A 20,722-nucleotide genomic window follows, 5' to 3' on the forward strand; every position below is an offset into this window, starting at 1 on the left:
TCCCACTGTATTGCTCCACTCGCTCCTTTAGAAGAGAAACAACCAGAAATAGAAGAAACCAGAAGACCTATCCACACATCTATGATTACAAGTTGGATGGACAAGTCTCGAAATTTACGGTGTTAGGGGAGAAGGTAAGGAAGACAAATTTCAATTCAATTCAATTCAATTCAATTCAATTCAATTCAATTCAAATTTATTTCATATTTCCATTTCCATTTTCTCAATGATGAGATTACAAAATTATTGACAAAACAAGAATACAAAATATATACAATCATGTCTTTTGATTGAAGAAGAAGAAAAAAAAATATACTTGACACAAATGTACATGGTCATATCGTATGAAGATGTCACAAGTAAGTATAAGAAATATGATGGGGCCTACATAAAAGCTTTAAAGCTTGTAAAACTGTAGGTTCCCGAGTTCATAGGCATATAATTACACGGAGAACGGATATGTTTGTCTTGACCAACTACAATTATACCAGTACAAAGATATGTAATAAATTAATGAACCACATAGATATCGTACAAACCAGACTGTATACGGATCTCGCAGTGTTTGAAAAAAAAATGCTATTATTAAAAGATGTATCGGTACCATTAAATAACTTAAATAACTTGGTGCTGCGGACAAGGACAAAAGACTGGGAGTATAAAAAAAAAGTTGCTAAAAACTTGGTAGTGTGTATCCACTAAGTAATAACTGTTTTAATTTGCGTTTAAAGGGGAAGGCTAGTAACTGATCAGTGGGAATCAGTGGAAAGTGCTGGGAGATGATTGTTCCAATCCTTATGGGATTCATTCAAGAGTTCATTGTATATCTATTGTTGTGTGAAAATGATTTGCTTCAGAATGGTCTCATATTCAAGTAATGTGCAGATTAATGCTTCCAGGTTAGCGTCCCTGGTCAGTGACGGAGCATTAATCGGCACATTACTTGAATATGAGACCGTTCTGAAGCAAATCATTTTCACACAACAATAGATATACAATGAACTCTTGAATGAATCCCATAAGGATTGGAACAATCATCTCCCAGCATTTCCACTGATTCCCACTGATCAGTTACTAGCCTTCCCCTTTAAAGGTGAATAAAGATAAGGAAGAAGTGATATCTTGAGGGAGGTCATTCCAATATCTGGGTCCAGTAAATATAATTGTTTTCTTTGCAAAAATAATGCGAGTACGGGGAAGGTGATAGGCGTCACTCTGGCGAGTGGGATAACAGTGGATAGAGCGATTCCTTTTTAACATGTGGATAAAAACAGATGGTAATTCATTAGTTTTTAATTTATACATGAAAATTCCGAGATTGTAATAAAATAGGTCTGGAATTTTCAGAATTCTGTTTTGATTAAAAAACAGTTGGTATGAGCAAAATATCCGGCGTGGTTTATGATTCTTATTGCACGCTTTTGAATACGGAGAAGGGAATCTAGTAATGAGTAAATTGCATTTCCCCACGCCAGAATTCCATAATTAAAGTGTGGAGATATTAAAGAAGATATATACTCTGCAAAATATAAACAGGAAAGAAAATGTTTAAGCTTATTCAAAATTCCAATATTTCTAGACAAAATTTTACTTACAAAATGAATGTGAGTTTTCCAGGAAAATTCTTGGTCAATCCAAAGCCCTGAAAACTTTGTGTTATTAACCTGCTTTAAACATAAATCATTTATTTTGATATCATATGGGACAACATTCAAGGAATTACTGAATACAATTATAATGAGTTTTTTCTATGTTCAAGGATAATTTGTTCGCATAAATCCAGCAGGATTGCACAGACCTGAGCTCAGTATTCATCATATCAATTAATGCATAGGGTCTCGATGTGAAAATAAAAAAAACAAGCTTGTGTCATCGGCAAAACAAATGAATGATAAGATTTGCGATGATTTTGGAAGATCGTTTATGTATAAAATAAATAAAAGTGGGCCCAAGAGGGAGCCCTGTTGGACTCCACATGAAATTGGTTTTAATTGCGAATCATGGCCATTGATATTAACAAATTGCTTTCTTTCGGTTATATAACTCTTAAACCATTCTAAGGGCGTCCCGTGGATTCCATATTGACACAATTTAATCACATGCTCACATTTTCATCATAATGTTACCACTAACATTGACTAAGAGCCCCATGTACTTGTCTTTTACATTACAATTACTACTGCTTCGGCTGCTTCTGGTGATGATCACTAGCGCGTCCTATCTTCTGATGCAGTGATAGATACTTATCTAACTACTACTTCTATTGATACTTCTATCTAATTACTGCTAAACAGTTGCCCAGATGAATATCAGCCACATCGTAAGATTGTCTAGTGCATAACGAAGTTGTTGTTGTTTTTTTAAGAAGTTGTCAAAGTAGTAACGACAATAAAAATCCATATTGAATATGTCAGTCAAATCAGACAAGACAAGCTTTCCAAGTATTTCTCAGTGTATTGTTTTTCTTTTGATGTGTTGAAGGACGGGTTGCAATTCATGTCCTTATTTGGAAAGTTCTAGATAAACTGTCACTGAATGGCTTCACGCGGGTATAGTCCTAACCATGATGAAATAACAAGGGAAATCATAACGATGAAGATGATGATTATGATTATGATGATAATCCATATCCAATGAATTATTGATGCACGCTGCAACAGCCTTACAATTCCGTGATCAATAACTGCAATGTCCGCATAGGAGGTCAAGTTTTTTTGGGTTTTTTTTTTTAACTTTAGTAGGCCTATTAATTTTACCACTGACTTCTGACTTGTGATTAGGCAAGAAACCTTGATTACTACAGTTTCAAACGTGGGTTAACGATAATTGATAACCCCTGAAGACGTTGTCAAACAGGGAGGTAGCCTTAACCCTCATCATTAAAGGTCCGGTTTACCTTTGGGAACAGTGATTTAAAAATGTTCAAGATATCACATTTGATGCATATGTGTAGGTCTGTTGTATCACAAAACATCCTACCATATAATTTTTTTGCAATAAAGCATAAAATATAAGGAGATATCAGCATTTTTCTCATTAAACCATAACTGTACATGGTTTAGCCTGGCAACATTTTTATTATAACTACTGTTCACATTTTGTGTACTTAACAATACTTCACATTGATTATACAGATTCAAATTTTTGCAGTGGTTGTTTCAATCCCAAACTCACATTTTGGAACTATTTTAAAGCACTAATGCAGGGGGTTTTTTTTATCTGCAAATGGTAAATTATGCCTTTAATGTCTGAAGATGGTTTACCAACGTTCTTTTGCAATGCGTAGATCGACCTACCGTCAAACAGCAAGCACCGAAACAAGCATACGTACGAGGAGGTCGTTATTCTGCCGCCGGAGATCACCACTGCAATAAGGAAACCGGATTTGATTCCAGTCGCAGAGTTGGATAAGGTATAATTATAATGAGTAATTATTTAAGGTATAACCATAACGAGGAATTCTTTCCATATTGTAAAGCGTATAAGATCAATTCTTTCCCCGTATAGAGAATCGGTCTGCCAGGAATTCGAAGCTGCATGACTTGCAGAAAACACAATGAGATATCAAGCTGCACGTCGGCCATACTTCTTCGGGGAATAGTACATACATTAATGATTACCACAAACACTGACAAAACGATCACAAATCTTGAATAAACGCGAATTACGCAACAAAGGCCGAAAAAGTCGGTTTCTTTGGACTTAATTTGTGTTAAAAAAAATCAAACTCAACTCTATATTAACACGTTTAAATATCTGTTATGAATGAAGAAGCGTTATTTCCAGAAATACTGTTTGTATCACAAATTTTTTCTAAAAACAATACTTTAATTAAAAAGGCCAATTTCAAATCAATCTTTAATTTTGAAATCATTGCTTATAATTGATTACAGCAACAACAAAAAAAGACGAGCAGAATGGTAAAGACTTCATCAAATTTTGACTTCAAACACGCATGTTGTGGAGTTTTTACGATTTTACATGTTTTCACGCGCGAAGCAGGGATATTAACCAGAAATGTATATTCAAGTCTCCCATTCACCAATACATTAATCTTCACAAAATGTCCATTTGACATGACATCAGGAAGAATAACTTGTATATTTAACATCGGGTTATTGTTGTCTTGAATGACTTCATGGTAAGTTATCAACCAGATTTTCATCACAAATTTCAGTGCAGTTGCGAATATAGCTTCTCAAACATGTCAAATACAATGTATTTATCATACATAATATATATGACATTATAACAATATATGTGATATATTATATGTGAAATTATAACAATATATTCGATATAATTATGTATAGTATGATGATTACATATTAATGATCATACTAGTTATATTAATACTCATGTGTGTGTGTGTGTGTGTGTGTATGTTTGCGTGTGTATGCAAGTGTGGCTATTTGATAAAAGCCAAAATAACCCCCAACATTATAGAGGATTGTTGTCTTATAGCATTCTCCCCCTACTTATATCATGAATATTGCCTATAAGGTTTAAATGCTGCAAATACAGCCGACTGCTTGCAAGAATCTATTACTTTACAATCAAAACCCAAAGGTCAGTCGGAAAGCCTTCCGTGGTATGGAGGCACTGAATCTCGTTCAGACGATCGTATTTGACGCCGCCTACAACACGGACGAGAATCTGCTGGTCTGCGCCCCGACCGGAGCGGGGAAGACGAACATCGCCATGCTAGCGGTCCTGCACGAAGTCAGGAAGCACATCCAGCTGGGTGTGGTCAAAACTGATGAATTCAAAGTAAGCGGGCTTTCATCAGCCACAGCTGATCTTTCATCATCGACAAAAATTCATCTTCGTTAGTCTAGTGCTTTCATCACTTCTCATCTTTTCTCCATCCAGCGTTTATCCCTTTAGTCTAAGAACTTATCAAAACCATCAACATTTTTCATAGGTAAAACACCGATTATTCGCGTTTATGATGAGAACAAAGTGCTACGTCATAGCTCCACAAATATTCTGTAATCGCTAAATGACCATCTCACTGTGGTATTTAGAATTCTTACCAAATTTACGTAAGAACATGCAATACGTACATTGTCGTTTTTAATGGTAGTTATGATTATACTGATAATGTAATGGTAGGCCTACTGATTGAAGACTAAGGCAAAGATGAAATTGACAGGACTTTTAATGTTTTTCTCTTTTTTTTTTTATCTGGCCACCAAATTTTTCTCTCGGTCCACCAAACATTTGAAATTGATGATTTTGGTGGCCCCATCGGGCCATCAAAAAAAAAGTTAGTGTGGAGCCCTGCCGCAAGTGGAGATTTGCTCTGAATTCTCATGGACAGAGCATTGTCAGAAGCTTATTATGAAAGTCCATGATCATGCATTGCAGGGCGAACTCGTAACCAATAATAATTGTTGTACCTGTTACTGTGGTTAGTGCTATAATCATAGCAACGAAGATATGACTGACAGATCATGTATTATACATGCCGTCAAACCCCCGTTTGAGACGAGACCTGATGGGGTGCTATACCCCCTCCCCCCTAACGAGTCCTCGTTTGAGTAGTGGGAGGATATGTTTTTGCCCATTGCAAAATAACTTTCTACTCAGGCGTGGCAAACCTGGAGGCCAAGCCAAGGTTTAATGACTACAACAGCTGTCATATTACGTAAGAGCATGATAAGGATATCTGCCTGTGGCAGACCATTCAAAGTGAACTCAATTTTCTCTATTCTTTCTGAAGTTTTCAATTTTACATTCTATTGAGAAATTCTATGGTCACCCGTTTTAAATTTCGAACGAAAAAAATTGACCCATAAATAACGAAAATACAGGAATAAGAAGGAGAGCATTGTAGAGCATTGAAACAGAACCAGACTGAAGTTCGTGTACGTCTAGTTAAGTTACCAGTGGGTTACAATCAGTCTTGTGCTGTCTGGAATAAATATTAATCGTTGAGAAAGAGAGAGAGAGAGAGAGAGAGGGAGAGAGTGGGGGGGGGGGGAGATGGGGGAGGAAGATGGGGAGAGACAAAATGGAAAATAGTTCCAGTCACTGCAGTACATGCATGCTCTGTCTGCATACACTTCGCACCCACAAGCCTATTAATACTGAATGTATACACTCACACACACACACGTACACACACACACACGCACCATGGAGCTACATAGCCCATGCCAAAACCAAAACAATCTCTTCCTCTCGTTGGTGCCCCCCCCCCCCCCTGTGGCGGTGACTAATGCTTAGATTAGGCCAGGGTCAAGAAACAGGTGTTTTATATCTTTGGTTTTTAAGTCCTTGATTGCCAAGATATACACTGGCATGTCTACAGGGGTGTAGCTTCTTCAAACGAGAGATTTGCCTCATGATACATAATTATCATAGTCCATCAAGTCTTTGGGGAATATTGCTGCAGAAATTATAATATTGGCACCTTTATACACTCTAAGAAAAATGGGTTGAACTTTGCACCTTTACCAGCACGTTTAAAGGTGCAACTTTGCACATCTCAGCCCAGAAAGGTGCAAAGTTGCACCCGCAAAGGTGCTTCCAGTGTGAAACAGGTAAAAATGCAAAATTGAACCCATTTTTCTTAGAGCGTAGGCACATCTAAAGTTAATTACATTTGCTACAAAGGAGACAGGTGAAATGAGACTGTTTACGTTTTTAAAAGGAAAATTCAACTAGAAGAGAGAAACACAAATTAAAAAAAAAATGTGTTGCCAATTTCAGAATCTTGTTTTAAAAATGTAACAGTTAAGACTTTGGACTCAAATGAAAGTGTGACTTTGAAATGCTGGCAATGAATAGTCCAAATCTTAATTTCAAATATTCTGGGACTTTATTAATTAACGGGGTAATATGGTGTGACAGGGCTGTTTCTCTGATTTTGCCCTAGGCATGACAGTGCGTAACATTATAAAAGCAAACAACAAACCATAATTCAGAAGTAACGTTTAGAACGTCCCTGGTTATACTCCGTTAATGAAACAGTGGACTCCCGTTATAACGAAGTCCTCAGGAGCGGCAGTTTTCTTTCGTTATATCGAAATTTTGTTATAACCGAACTAATTAAAAACAAAACAAAACAAAACAAAACATAGATCGGATATTGTTGCGGCCTGAATTTTTACTTCATTGTAACTGGAATTTCGTCATAACTGTGTTCGCTATAACGGAAGTGCACTGTATGACAGCTAGGGTTTCATGATTCTGCGTTTCCTGTCCGGTTAGATCGTGTACGTGGCGCCAATGAAAGCCCTGGCAGCTGAGATGGTCAAGACATTTGGTTCGCGCCTCAGGCCACTGGGCATCTCCGTGAAAGAGCTAACCGGGGACTCGAGGCTCACCAAGAGAGAGATCATGCAGTCACAGGTTGGTCTTGCGGGCGCACGTCACGAGACCTACATCCACACAGCCCACGAGTCATACAGGTCACAAGTCATACAGCTCACGAGTCATACCGCCCGTTAGTTTAACACTAAGCTAACAAGGCCCATGAGACCGATACATTTAGCCCCGTGCTGTATCTGTCGAACTCGTGGGCTGTTTTTACCTAGTGTCGAACTCATGGGCTTTATTTAACTAGTGTCGAACTCATGGGCTGTATGACTCGTGAGCTGTATGTCTCGTGGACCTGTTTTCAATGTCGAACTCGTGGGCTGTATGGCTCGTGAGTGTCAATCTCATGGGATGTCCCCAGTCTTGTTGGGTGGTGAAAAGTTTTACCCGTCTGGTAGCAGTCACAGGTTGGTCTTGTTGGGCGTTGGCACAAAGTTTTAACGTCCTGGTAGCATTTGATCTTGATGAAATCAATCCCTTTTTCATTATTCTGTTCGTCTCTTTGTTTTCTCGAAGTATTCCAGAGCAAAATTGTATAGTTTTCTTCTCTATTAGGAAATGGAAGTAAATGTTCAAATTGCAGATTGCTCTTCTTCACTCAGGGTAAAGACGATTCGTTACCATAGTAATACCCTTCTTGATATAGCTGTTTTATTAACAATTCCTCAAACACTTACGGGAAAACTCAAAATAAATTATCATTATAAAATTGAATTCTGACTGGACACAAAAATACTTATTTAATGAATAAAGCATATTTCATCACATGCAATAACTACTACCTCTTCTTCCTGTTTCTATGTCTCAATGTAAACATCGAAATCTTTAATGCCATTCTTACCCTCAGACGCTTTGTCAGAAATGTTACCGTCAATGAGGAAATTTGAGTACCTTCTTAGAAGGGATTGAAGCGTAAGGTTAATAATCATACAACCTTTGCTGTGGGGCGGAAAAAGCGGGAGAAAATACGTAACATCTAAAATGTTACCTTTGAAGATTGGTTAGGTAGTTAACTCTATCAAAAGTAAAGTGAGGGTAAAAAAGTATAGCATGAAAACAACAAACATGTAAGATTATTCTGCCCCCCCCCAACCAAAAAAAAAAAAAAGTTCTATGACATCTGCTACTGCGACAATTGCTGCTATGATATTTCTAAATTTGTCCCACAAACATAACCTTATCCTCAATCCTAATCCTCAAATCAAAGTAAATCTAAAACCGTATAATCACAACCCTAGCTCTTTGTGTCTTTCCCTGAGTCCTTGCAGAAAATGAGACCGGAGCGATTGCCGCAGGAGCAAATAATTATTGTGTCACCTCCCCACCCCCCCCCCCAAGCCCAAAATACGATTTCAATAAAAGTAGTTATATTTGCTAAACTTGCGTGTTAGGAATATTGAATATTGAATATAATAGAGGGAGAATAGTTGAACTGAAAGCCTTGAGATACTAGTAATCAGATATGAATTTCCCGTAGTATTTATCTATATAAAATCCGACGGTTGTTTTTATGACATGCACTTTAAGTCATCAAAGAAGTCTTCAACGAGTATGGGGAAGCCAGGATCTTATCTAGCTTTATATTTACATCCGGAACTGTTATAGCTGTAATCTCAATAATTACATTTTCACCGAAACCTGCAAAGAATGAAGTTTTGAGATTCAAGAGCTGCTGTAAAGAGATTGCCTGAACACCAGGGATTTCCGTATGTCAAATTGACGGGACATAGACACTCTACAAGGATGAAATGACATAACTACCCCGATCAGCCGTAGTGCCTCCGGAGACCCCGCCTCATCCGCGGTCATCCGTCGATTTGTCAGGATCAGTGTGAATGTCCCAGACTGTGAATTTTATTTGATAAAAATGGTTTTAAAATAGCTGAGATATCCAAAAACAAAGAGGTCCAAATAGAAGGTGCTGGGCTTTGATAAGGCCTATGCATTACCTGTCCTTTTAGATACTGATTATCTTCAGCTTACCCACAATATACCCGGAAGGTTCCCCCTATGTTGCATTGCGTACGATTTCATACATGTCATAGTCAACTTACAATTGTTACAGATGCTTGTCGTCACTCCCGAGAAATGGGACGTCATCACCCGGAAGTGCACGGGCGACGCCACCATTATCCAGCTGGTCAAACTCCTCATCATCGATGAGGTTCATCTCCTGCACGAAGACAGGGGAGCCGTCATCGAATGCCTGGTCGCACGAACTCTGAGACAGGTAGGCTAATCAGTGGACACTAATGATGACGATTTGAGACGCAGACGTCTAGTCTATCTGCACCCATCACGTATACCACGGATTATTAACGCGTAGGATATAACTGGTATTGTGGAATAGGACAATAATCCGGGTGATATTTGCTTTTTCTCTCTTCCAGTGCACTAAAGTAAAAATTACAAAAATAAACAAGTTGTCATTCATACGTATGTGCACTTCCATTATAACACTGAGAACAAAAGAAAACAGTAACACAATACGAAACACAAATTAGCTTGCAAAAATAAACCTATGATCTCTAAAATGTTTTTGTAGCCCCCCAAATAAAGAAAGACAAAAATAGTGGAGAAAAATAAAGAATCTTCTGTCAAATCCAAATTCGTATATTTGAAATGCTTTATCAAATTACGAAAATTGTAAACAATATTTGGTTCTTGAATTTGTATCATGAAGTCTTGAAATCCCAAATTAACAGAATAAAAAAAAAGGAAGTTTGAGTTCACAGGAAACTTTTATTTTCCCTTGTTCAGTTTCCCACTTTATTTTTGTTTCTGGAAATGAAGAAATACAAGAGAACAAAAATTCAGTTTTGGTATTTCATTCATGTCTCTTAGTGTGTTGAATTGGTCTTTTGTAATCATTGCTATCTTCAAGGGTATTTGTAAATGAATGAAAAATTCAATTTCTGCAATTTTTACTTTTTTTCCTAGGAGGACAAAAAACGAATGTGTTCACTCATTCGTAGAGTTTGTACTGGTATCATCTTATCAGGAGGATAAGTAATAAAATTACCTTTGATATGGTAAATGATACATTTATTTTTATGTTATTCTTCTATGAGAAATGTGAACTGGAAAAAGTGTTTACTTTCTTTTTTGCTGAGTGTGGACATATATATATATATATATATATATATATATATATTTATATACATAATGATTTATATACACTTATTATTTTTTCCTTTATCACATTATTCTTATAATGATAATAATAACAATCAGTTCTTACAACGCATAATACCATACGGTAGTCTCTATGCGTGTACATATGGAAATAGAATCATCCAAGCCTTTCTATATTCGCACAATACTATTACAATTAACAATAATTTTCTAGAGTTTTCAATCTTCACAGATTTGAATTTGTTGCAATCTGTAATACAACTAATGATGAAGGGGGGATTGCTCCATAATGATGGTGCCATTTTTTCAAAAGCCCTGTCACCAAATGTCTCGGATTTAAAACTTATTTCAGAGAGGAGATTCTTTGACTTTGAACGTAGATTATGACAGGATGTATATGGCTTGCAGGGGCGGATCCAGGAATTCCGTAAAGAGGGGGCGCGTTTACGAAATTAAAGGGGGGGGGGGGCGCGCACGCACCCCTCCCCCATTTTTTCTTTCTATTTCTTTTGTTTCAACAAAAAATAAAGGGGGGGGGGGGCGTGCGCCGGTTGCTGTCCTCCCTGGATCCGCCACTGGCTTGATTAGTCCACTGAGGTATGCAGGGGCATTATCATGAAAACATTTCAATACAAGTGTCAGAACCTTAAACTTGATACGAGCCCTTATCGGCAACCAATCGTCGGCAACCAACCAACCAAAACCAATTGAGTTATGATATGATCAAATTTCCTTTCGCGTGTTACATGCACAACTTCAGTTCTCTTAATCAATTTTAGACCATTTTTCAAAGACCAATCTTGAATTTTACGTAAGCATGATTCAATCTGAACTATATCTGCATCAGAATTGGTACTTTTTGGCAGTGGCAGATAAGTATCATCAGCACATGTAATTTTACTTATGCCACACTTCTCAATTACATCCTCTAGTGGAGATGTTTACATTACGAAATCTTATATCGATTAAAACGTTTACTTTTGTCAAGGTCGAGGCCTACCAGAACAATGTCCGAATTGTTGGACTGTCGGCTACTCTGCCAAACTATAGGGACGTCGCAGAGTTCCTCCACGTCGATCTCGACAAGGGGCTTTTCTTCTTCGATTCCCGATTTCGTCCCGTCCCGCTCCAGCAGTCTTTTATCGGCGTTAAGAACTTGCATTCCAATAAAAATAAAGAGAAAGTTCTGATGAACGACGTTTGCTACGAGAAGATGATAGAGCTGGTGAAGAACGGTCATCAAGTAGGTTAACCCAGTCTGTCAAGTTTGTTTATTTGTGTGTATGGGATGGGGGACGGAAGGGGTATACTTATGTGTGCAAATGAAATAGGTTATAGTGGATGCTGATCAAAATAATGATTGGCAGAGAGCAACCACGTGACCAGATTTTCATTTTTTATAACAAGCTCAGCGGGCATAATCTTTTCCTAATGACAGGTACTAATGACCGCTACTAACGACACCATTGCTCAAAGACGTGACTTTGTTCATTCATTTGGGTTGCCGTTACCTACAAAAGCCTTGACAAGTCTACCAGAGTATTTGCCCTTCTTGAAAATGGATGATTATACTGACAGAAAGTTACTTTTCAGCCGAAACTACCTTTGGTTGATTGTCTCATTACCTCTTAATATTCCAGCTAACGATTGTCTTCGCTCGACTGGATCACCTACTGCGTAGTGTTCGGTTTCACATTAGTATTAATCTTAATAGCGTGGATTATTAAATGAAAAGGATCCATGTCATCATTTTAAAGTTGCCTCGTATGTTTCAAACTCTTCCAAAATCACTATCGGATGGATCATTCTCAGTAACGCCCTATGTAATGTGCATCATTTGTGTACTATTAATATCTGGTCACTCCTTCATTTAAGTGGAGGGCAAGGTTTGACTTAAATCCGTGCGACACCTGCCTTTCAACCCATCAATTTCCTGCGATCCTATAATGTAGGTTTATGGCTTCACAAAGTATATTTATTTGCCTGGATGGCTCCGATTATCATTGGGTTACAATAACAAAACACCGGTTATTTGATATTTCAGAATGTGAGTCGACCAGAATATGTATGCCCATGATTTTTTTTTTTTCTAAATTATGGCCACTGCTGAAACATTGAATAATCGGTCCTTATTAAATGAAGGATAATTCGTCAGTTGCAATAAAAACAACTCGACGCAAGAATTCATTAATTCGAAGCACAAAACAAGTGGAAAATCATTTCTTCGAGATGACAGCCGATTTTAAGTGACATATTGACAATAGTGTACCCAGCAGTGTCTTGTGTAGTTAAAATTGGATGACAGGCAAAACATTCAACGTGAGTGTTCAAAGATTTCATGAAGTATAATTAAAGTTGCTTGACAGTATTATACACTCTCAGAACTGACCCGGAAAGGGTCCGTTGGGCTCACACCCCGTTCCGGGTCAGAAATGTCAAGGAATGGAGTCAGATATGACCCCATTCAGAGTCATGAATTGGGTCAGGGTGACCCCATTCCGGGTCTTCATGACCAAATTCCAAGTCATTTTTTACCCGGAACGGGGTGTGACCCCTACGGACTCGGTTCTGGGTCAGTTCTGACCCGATTATTTTTTAGAGTGTATGCTCATGTCGATCTTGTGGCAGGTGCTGATCTTCGTGTTTTCAAGAGCGGGCACCCGTGAAACCGCGGATGAGTTGTTGAAAAGGCTTAAAAGGGAACCAACAGCGCCCTTTTCCACAGAAACGCACGAATCGTTCGAGGATGCCAAAAAAGAGGTAGGCTACTTTAATGAGAATAAAACCATCTAGTTTATCGTAGGTAGCTCGCCTAGTTCCTTCCTATCAACAACAAGAAGCGACAGATACTCATACACAAAGTGGATTTTGTATATAGGGAAATAAATGCTGCTTCTGAAATATTGGTTTAACGCTTGTCTTTGTCATGCGAATAACATGCGTATGAAGAGACCCGACATCTGAGTACCATCGTATATTTGACATTATTTTTCGATCCAGTAGCCTTAAAACCACTGTCGTTTTTCTCTCTTGGGATATAATATGCCATAGAGAATGAGTTTGAATTTGAGTTCCAGTTTAATTTTCAGTCCAACTGTGTGTTACCAAGGAGCTTCTGCAGCTCCTTGGTGTTACGGCCTGCTATTGACACCGGCTGATAAGGAATAGCTTGATTTTGATTCAATGCCACCTAGCTGGAGGGCCTTCCTGACCAGATTCTCATGGACCTAGTGCCCAAGGGGTTGGCTGTACATCACGGCGGTATCTCGAGGCAGAGTCGCGACTTCGTGGAGAAATACTTTTCTGCCGGATTGATCCGAGTTCTGTGCTGCACAACCACCTTGGCCTGGGGTGTGAACCTCCCTGCCCATGCCGTCATTATCAAGGTACACGGAGCTCGAAATCGAATCGCTTTGATTTGAGCAGGAAACAATGTTTATTTCAATATTTCATTCTTATTGGAAAGAATATTTTGAAGAAGAGATAAATGCAGATTTTTTTTTTTTACTTCAAGCTAATTGAATCATTGCAGCCTAGATCTTGATACAAACATTTCCCTTTTCAATTGTGTTTAAGCGTTATTGTGTGTACGCAAGTATATTGCCCATTACCTTTCAAGTGTTTGTGTAATCTAAGTTAGTGTTGTTGTTTTTTCATTGACGCGAAGTCTACTGACACGCTGTTTTTTGTTTTATTTTGCTTTTGTTTTTTTTTTACACTTGCGATGCTTGATAATGTGTCTACTTCATCCCCCTTGCCGCCGCTTCGTTATGATAAACAGTGCCCTCCCGTAATTACTTGGGACCGCCAGTTTTCTTTCGTTATATTGAAATGTCGTTATAACCGAACATAATACAGTATGATGAAAACACGTAAACCATGCGCATACTGTATGTTGTTTATTGAATACTCATCATGTGCTGAAAAGCTATACCAAATAGGACGCTGTCTCTTTTTTAATGTTACATTGAATAGAGAGCATCAAGTTGCTCGTACTTTTATGCCTATAGTTTGAAAAAAAAAAATGTGTAAACAGTGATGGTTTTGGATTCGGTTACTACCAAAGTTCCTTATTCCGAAGGCTCGTTATTCTAAAAGAGTCAATATTCTGAAGGTTCGCTATTACCGGGATTCGTTATTTCGAAGGTTTGTTAGTCCGAGAATAAAATGATATGAAATGAAATAAAATGAAAAAAAAAAACACGTTTGTTTCTCTGAAGCCTCGTTCTTTCGAAGATTCGTTATTCCGAAAGTTCATAATTCCTAAAGTGAGATAAGATTCATTTATCCAAAGTCGATATAAGATTTGTAATTCCGAGGTTTTGTTAGTGTACTCACCCATTTCCTTCCACTTGTGGATTACCGAACCTTATTTCATGTTCCGATTAACGAATATTCGAAATAACAAAGATTCTTTTCAATGGCTGATTAACGAACCTTCGTACTAAGAACTTTATTTCATTGTCGGATTAACGAACCTTATATATTAACGAGCCTTCGGAATAACGTCACAATGTGCTTGATAACGAACCGTATTTCATTTTTTAACTAACAAACATCTAGGTTTATCAGAATTTGTGTGTTTCGTTATAACAACATTTCGGAGAAAAACGAATTTTATTTCAATTCGAATTGACGTGATGTGAATGCGATGTGATGTGAAGCGTCCGCCCGTGTAGAGTCGCTCTGTAAATGCTAGTTGTTCCCCTATGTATTTTCATAAGCGATCCGCATTATTTTAGTTATCGGAGCCCCTTTTTTTTTTGTTTTTTTGCTTGCACCAGAAATATATATATATTTTTTTGGCGCCCCCTTCTACCTTGTACCTTGTGTTCGTCACTTCCGAAGGGTCCTCTAGGGACTGGAAGTACGGTGTTCCTAGATCGTCCGCCCCTGTTCTTTGTCAGTGGCAATCGGAAAAAGACTTCGTTATAACGAAATTTCGTTATAACCGTGTTCGTTGTAACGGGAGGGCACTGCATTACACATCTTTCCCAAGTAGGCCTACTAGTAGAATAGACATACAAGGATATTATCATTTTCATTTCATATCGTGCTTTCAGGGCACGAAGTTCTACAATCCGGATACGTCCACACAAGAAGACCTCGGTATTTTGGACGTGCTTCAGATCTTCGGTAGAGCTGGTCGGCCTCAGTTTGATACCTTCGGAGAAGGGTACATTATCACGTCTCGCTCGAAGCTTAGACATTACCTCTTGCTCCTTATGACCCAAGATCCGATCGAGAGCAAGTTCAAGATGAGGCTGGCAGATAATCTCAATGCCGAGGTAAGATAGGCAATATGTAATACAGTCGGTGCGTATGAAAAAAGTAATCCAACTTTGGAGGGCTACTATTTCATAATTCTCCAATCGCCAATGCGCAGAAAATTTCCGCGCACGCTGAAGAGCTCTGTCACAGATGCACTGTGGGATTCCTCAGTGCCCTTGTTCGCTTCCGGTTGTCTCACGCGAGTCGCAGTTCCCATACGATTTAATGGAGTTATTTGTCTGCTTTTCCGTTTTTACCCCTTTTTTCTTGGCTACAATTCAGCTTAAAAGAGTTGAAAGTTTCTAAGTTTTAATGATTTGCGGTCACTAGAGTCATGGTTCACTACTGCAAGGCTTCAATATGCTGGTCACATAATGGAAACGGAGAAAACTTCAACAAAAAATACCTCTGGATAAAGACAGAGCGTGATCTGAGTGCATGTGCAGCCAAAACCGGGGCAAGTTTGTCCCGTGAGCTATCCCATAATGCATCTAAAACACTGCTCTGCGCACGGCACCTAGGTAAGAAGAACTCAACATCTTTCCATTGGTACCAAATTATGTTGACAAATGTCATGCATGACTGAGCGCATGAACTTTAAAGACAACGATGACAAATTGCACTTTTTCCAAGTTTGAGTATCACATGGAGGAACAATGAACGTCTCACTGAATGGATGAGATCTGTCAATGAAAGTGACAAAATAGATAGGCCAGTCTTTACCAATACAGGTTTGTGTTTAGAGTTTGCTTTTAGGGTTTCTCCAAACATTATTATTGTCCATATAACCTTTAACATGTCTACCAGTCCTGTCCGATAACTTCGTAACTTCCAACTTGACAAATCTCAAGTAAGTGCAAAGATCTAAAAATGCATCTTATCTGCATGTAAGGAACGACTAAAAGGGCAAATCGAACTAGAACCCCTGCCAAGACATATGCATTGGTGCAGAGAGTTATTGTTTCGGGTGCACGTCACGAGTTCGACACCAACGAGTCATACAGCCCACGAGTCCTACAGCCCATGAGCACGACACCAGCTTTGCTGGCGAATAAGGCCCATGAGTCAGACACAAGGCAAACAAGGTCCATGAGTTCGACACTATCATAACACAAAAAAGGCCCACGTGGGCCTTTTTGCCTATAGTGTCGAGATCGTTGGCTGTAAGACTCGTAGGCTGTATGACTCATGGACCCTTTTTTTTTCCAATGTCAAACTCGTGGGCTGTATGACTCGTGGCCACGTCTCAATCTAATGGGATGACCCCATTGTTTCTTGTGCTACAGATTGTGCTTGGCACAGTGAGTAACATGGAGGAGGCTCTACGCTGGCTGAGATACACGTACCTCTACATTCGGATGAGACGCAGTCCTGAGGCTTACAAACTTTCATTTGATGATGTCAAGGTAATTTTGACACTTTTTTTTTTTCATAATAAATAATAAATAATCTGATCGCAGCTGCCCGAATGAACATAGGCTGGTGAATGCGATTCTAGATGTTGGGCTTTATATTCGCATGTTTGGGTACTAGAAAATAATTTTGAACAATCGCCACACCTATACTTATAGTAGGCTTGCAGCGTGTAATTCCTTCAGAAACGCATTTATACAGTCTTGTGGTCTTAAAAATAACGGCTTCAATTAAGGTGTGTGTGTGTGTGTGTGGGTGGGTGTTTTAGTTTGTCTCTGTATTGCAACAGAGAAATGAGTGCCCACTCAATTCCCAAATACATGTTTTATCACGTGATAGAAACATAATTGCCTAATAATTGTTTCATTCTTCTTTGTTTTTTTTATAGTTATTGTCACAATTGTAATCGTCACTGCTGTTATCATACTTTATCATCGTCGCAATGATATTACATACATTTGTTTGTTTTTTATCATACGATTCCAATAAATTCACCAATGATCAATATCATAAATATCATAAACTTGTTATTACATATCTTATTACATATCAGTCCCGACATTTCCATCGGCCAGCCAGCTCTCTCATCACGACACGCCATGTCGACGCTAAGACACACACACATACGCACACACACACACACACACACACCCGCACACACGCACACACGTACACGCACACTCACACACACGCACACACACACACACACACGTACACACACACACACACACACACACAGTGGGTATCACGCTCGTTCCGTGTACATAACGATCAATCTCATGGCATTGCTTATTTTGTTTTATTTTTTTTTCTGTCTCTCTTGTTTAGTTCAGTAAATATTTTGTTAATTTTTGTATTTTTTTGTAATTTTTTGAGCGCTTTGAATCTATTTTGAAAACGCGCTTTTGAATACTGGTTGTAATTGTTGTCTTTTTTATTATCATTATTATTATTATTGTTACTGTTATTATTATTATCATCATAATCATTATCAATTTCACTGTTGTTTCCTTGTGGATGACAGTGGCGTCAGTGACGGTTATGTTGGAGCACCCTAAGTATTGAACTTGTGCTGATTTGAAATACATTTTCGGTTCATGAAGAATGTCTGTTGTTTCGTGACTGCGGCTGTGGCTGCGTTTGAGCAGAGCAGCGGAAAATGATATGAGTGAAAAGAAAATACACTATACCCTCGAAGTGGTTTTGTGCCCAATCACGTGAGATCGTGTGAATATCATCATTCCTGCATCAGAGGCTAGGGAGAATAGAAGAAACGAATCAAGTTGTTGCAATCTTTTAATGAACAGAAGCTTTTCCATTGTGCAACGCCCATGCCAAATCATTTATTACCGGATTTCCCTAATCGCATTATATTTTGCGGTGCGTTCGATAAGAGACTTTCAGAAAATGAAGATTGTGTATGTGTCTGGTGCATGGCTTTATTTAGAGCTCTTTGTGCTAGGCGCAAATTCACGAACAAGAGGTCTCTGTGTGGTCTACATGTAGTTTGAGATACAATAAAGAAGTGTGTGAACAGAAGCGAATGATGTGATAAGCATTACTTCTCCACTGCTTCACGCCGCCAATGCTCGTTTTCTGCAGATATGAAAATTTATCTTGGTGCAAACATTACTCTTAGCTGTTTCCACGTGCAGTTGCAATGCGACAAGATTTCTTACAGCGCCTGCCTTCAGTACGATCACAATATTACGAAACTGTGATAATGTTACTCAGCATCCTATAAAATACCGATTCTCGGTATTTTTTTTTTTTTTTTTTGGTATTGAAGCCTTCTTTAAACAGAGCTGTTCTCCATATGCTCACTGCGGTGTTTACCTAAACGTAACAAACAAGATCAACAGTATATAATATTTCCATTATGTGCCATAAAGTAGATTATTCCCATGTAGTCATACGCTTCGGCTCGAGATGAGCAAACAAAACTGTGGACATGTAAGGAAACTTTCTAACCTTTACCACATTGATGAAGATTGAAAGTTTAATGTTTGACCCAATTGACTTTGCAATGAAAAGATAAGACATGGAATTCCATTGGTTAGAAGTTTGACATGTCTTGACCGTCCGGCCAATCATGAAAGGTATCAAGATCACGTACGTGTGTCGTGGACCTTGTTTCAGCTTTCGCGTCTACAATGAAGCATTCTGTAGAACAGCGGTTGCTTGACAAGGCGTTTTTCGGTTTAAAACAAGCACGATCATGTAGGAAATTTCATTCTCGCTATAAACGGATGTCGCCGTAGTTTTCTGCCTGTGAAAACTGATGTCACCAAACTCGTCAGCGATCACGGTCTCTTCACAATGTCGCTCGATACGACTACGGAAGTGATCCAAACAGACTTCTACGATGTGGAGCAATCAAATTCAAGCTTTGTCGACGACGCGATTCAGTCTGTGACAATCAGAGAAGCCTCTTTTGAAGTGCCCTTCTTGGCAAGCATCATACTAATAGGGGTCTTCGGTAATTCGCTGGTCATCGCTGTCTACGGCCAGCGCGCCTTTCGAGCATCGAACGCATCCTTACACATTTTAAACTTGGCTGCGGGTGAGCACATTGATAAGAAGATTATATCCAGCAATATTGTGTCCTGTCGAAATTAGAGATCTGTGAATGTTCCATGTATTAGGCCAAGAGAGCTTTCTATGCTCTCCGTTCTGTCACTCAACTATATGGTAGAATTCCCATGAGCATCATCTAATGTCAATATATCTTAATTAATCTCCTTCGACTGATGACTGATTGATAATACCATCTTAAAGGTATTAGCCCACATTTGTAAACCAGCAGCAATTGGTCTCATAGTTAGCATGGAGTTTGGGTATGATTGCAGTAACACCTGTGCAAAATTTCGTTCCAATTAGTCCATTACTTTCATAAAAATAAATGAAAATGCACCGTAATCCGTATGCATGTGTGTCACGCTCGCTAGCTCCGGTCCACGTACGTGTTACATGTACAATGTACGTAGCTATAGCCCGCACTCGTAATTCGATTTTGGGTCGGGTTGACCCGGTTTGAAAATTGATTTTAAAACGATGATTTTCTCTCTTCTATCGAATGGTATAGACAAAGAGCGACAGGTGAGGTATGTTACTGTTATAACTTGTACTTGAAGTCATATTGGACCTGTTTTATGCAATTTTAATTTTCGTGGGCTTGCAAATGTGGGCTAGTACCTTTAAAGGAATGGTATAGTTTCGGTTGAGATGGGGTTTTAGGTTATCAACGTGTTTCGATGATGATTTTTTTTTAAGATAATGAGAAACCTCCCATAAGATATGAAAGACCATTTTAAGAGGAATTTAAAATCTGTTGATATTTGATGAAAATTGGTTTTGAAATGGCTGAGATATCCAAACAAAGCGATCCTAATTAAAGGTGGGACCCACCTCATAATGGATCGCTTTGTTTTACTTTGTTTTTGGACATCTCAGCCATTTCCAAACCGATTTTCATCAGATAATCTCTGAATTCCTGTTAGAATTATTGTATGCTCTTTTTTGATAAAGTGGTTTTCAAGTATCTCGCAAAAGCTGAATCGTCATCTCAACTAATATT

At 38.5% G+C, this 20,722-nt stretch overlaps 1 protein-coding gene across 1 annotated transcript in view; it reads left to right on the plus strand.

Moving 5' to 3' along the window:
• Positions 1 to 350: 350 nt before the first annotated feature.
• LOC140242428 (activating signal cointegrator 1 complex subunit 3-like) overlaps positions 351 to 20,722 on the plus strand; it is a 64,806-nt gene continuing 44,434 nt past the window's right edge. The window contains exons 1-12 of the mRNA XM_072322165.1: positions 351 to 359; positions 3,287 to 3,412; positions 4,570 to 4,770; positions 7,219 to 7,359; positions 9,392 to 9,556; positions 11,450 to 11,704; positions 13,090 to 13,221; positions 13,656 to 13,847; positions 15,525 to 15,749; positions 17,019 to 17,138; positions 18,801 to 18,838; positions 19,446 to 19,708. Coding sequence (XP_072178266.1) covers positions 351 to 359; positions 3,287 to 3,412; positions 4,570 to 4,770; positions 7,219 to 7,359; positions 9,392 to 9,556; positions 11,450 to 11,704; positions 13,090 to 13,221; positions 13,656 to 13,847; positions 15,525 to 15,749; positions 17,019 to 17,138; positions 18,801 to 18,838; positions 19,446 to 19,708 — 1,867 coding nt within the window. The remainder of the gene's footprint in view (positions 360 to 3,286; positions 3,413 to 4,569; positions 4,771 to 7,218; positions 7,360 to 9,391; positions 9,557 to 11,449; positions 11,705 to 13,089; positions 13,222 to 13,655; positions 13,848 to 15,524; positions 15,750 to 17,018; positions 17,139 to 18,800; positions 18,839 to 19,445; positions 19,709 to 20,722) is intronic.

Source organism: Diadema setosum, chromosome 19 (assembly GCF_964275005.1).
Source record: "Diadema setosum chromosome 19, eeDiaSeto1, whole genome shotgun sequence".
NCBI lineage: Eukaryota > Metazoa > Echinodermata > Echinoidea > Diadematoida > Diadematidae > Diadema > Diadema setosum.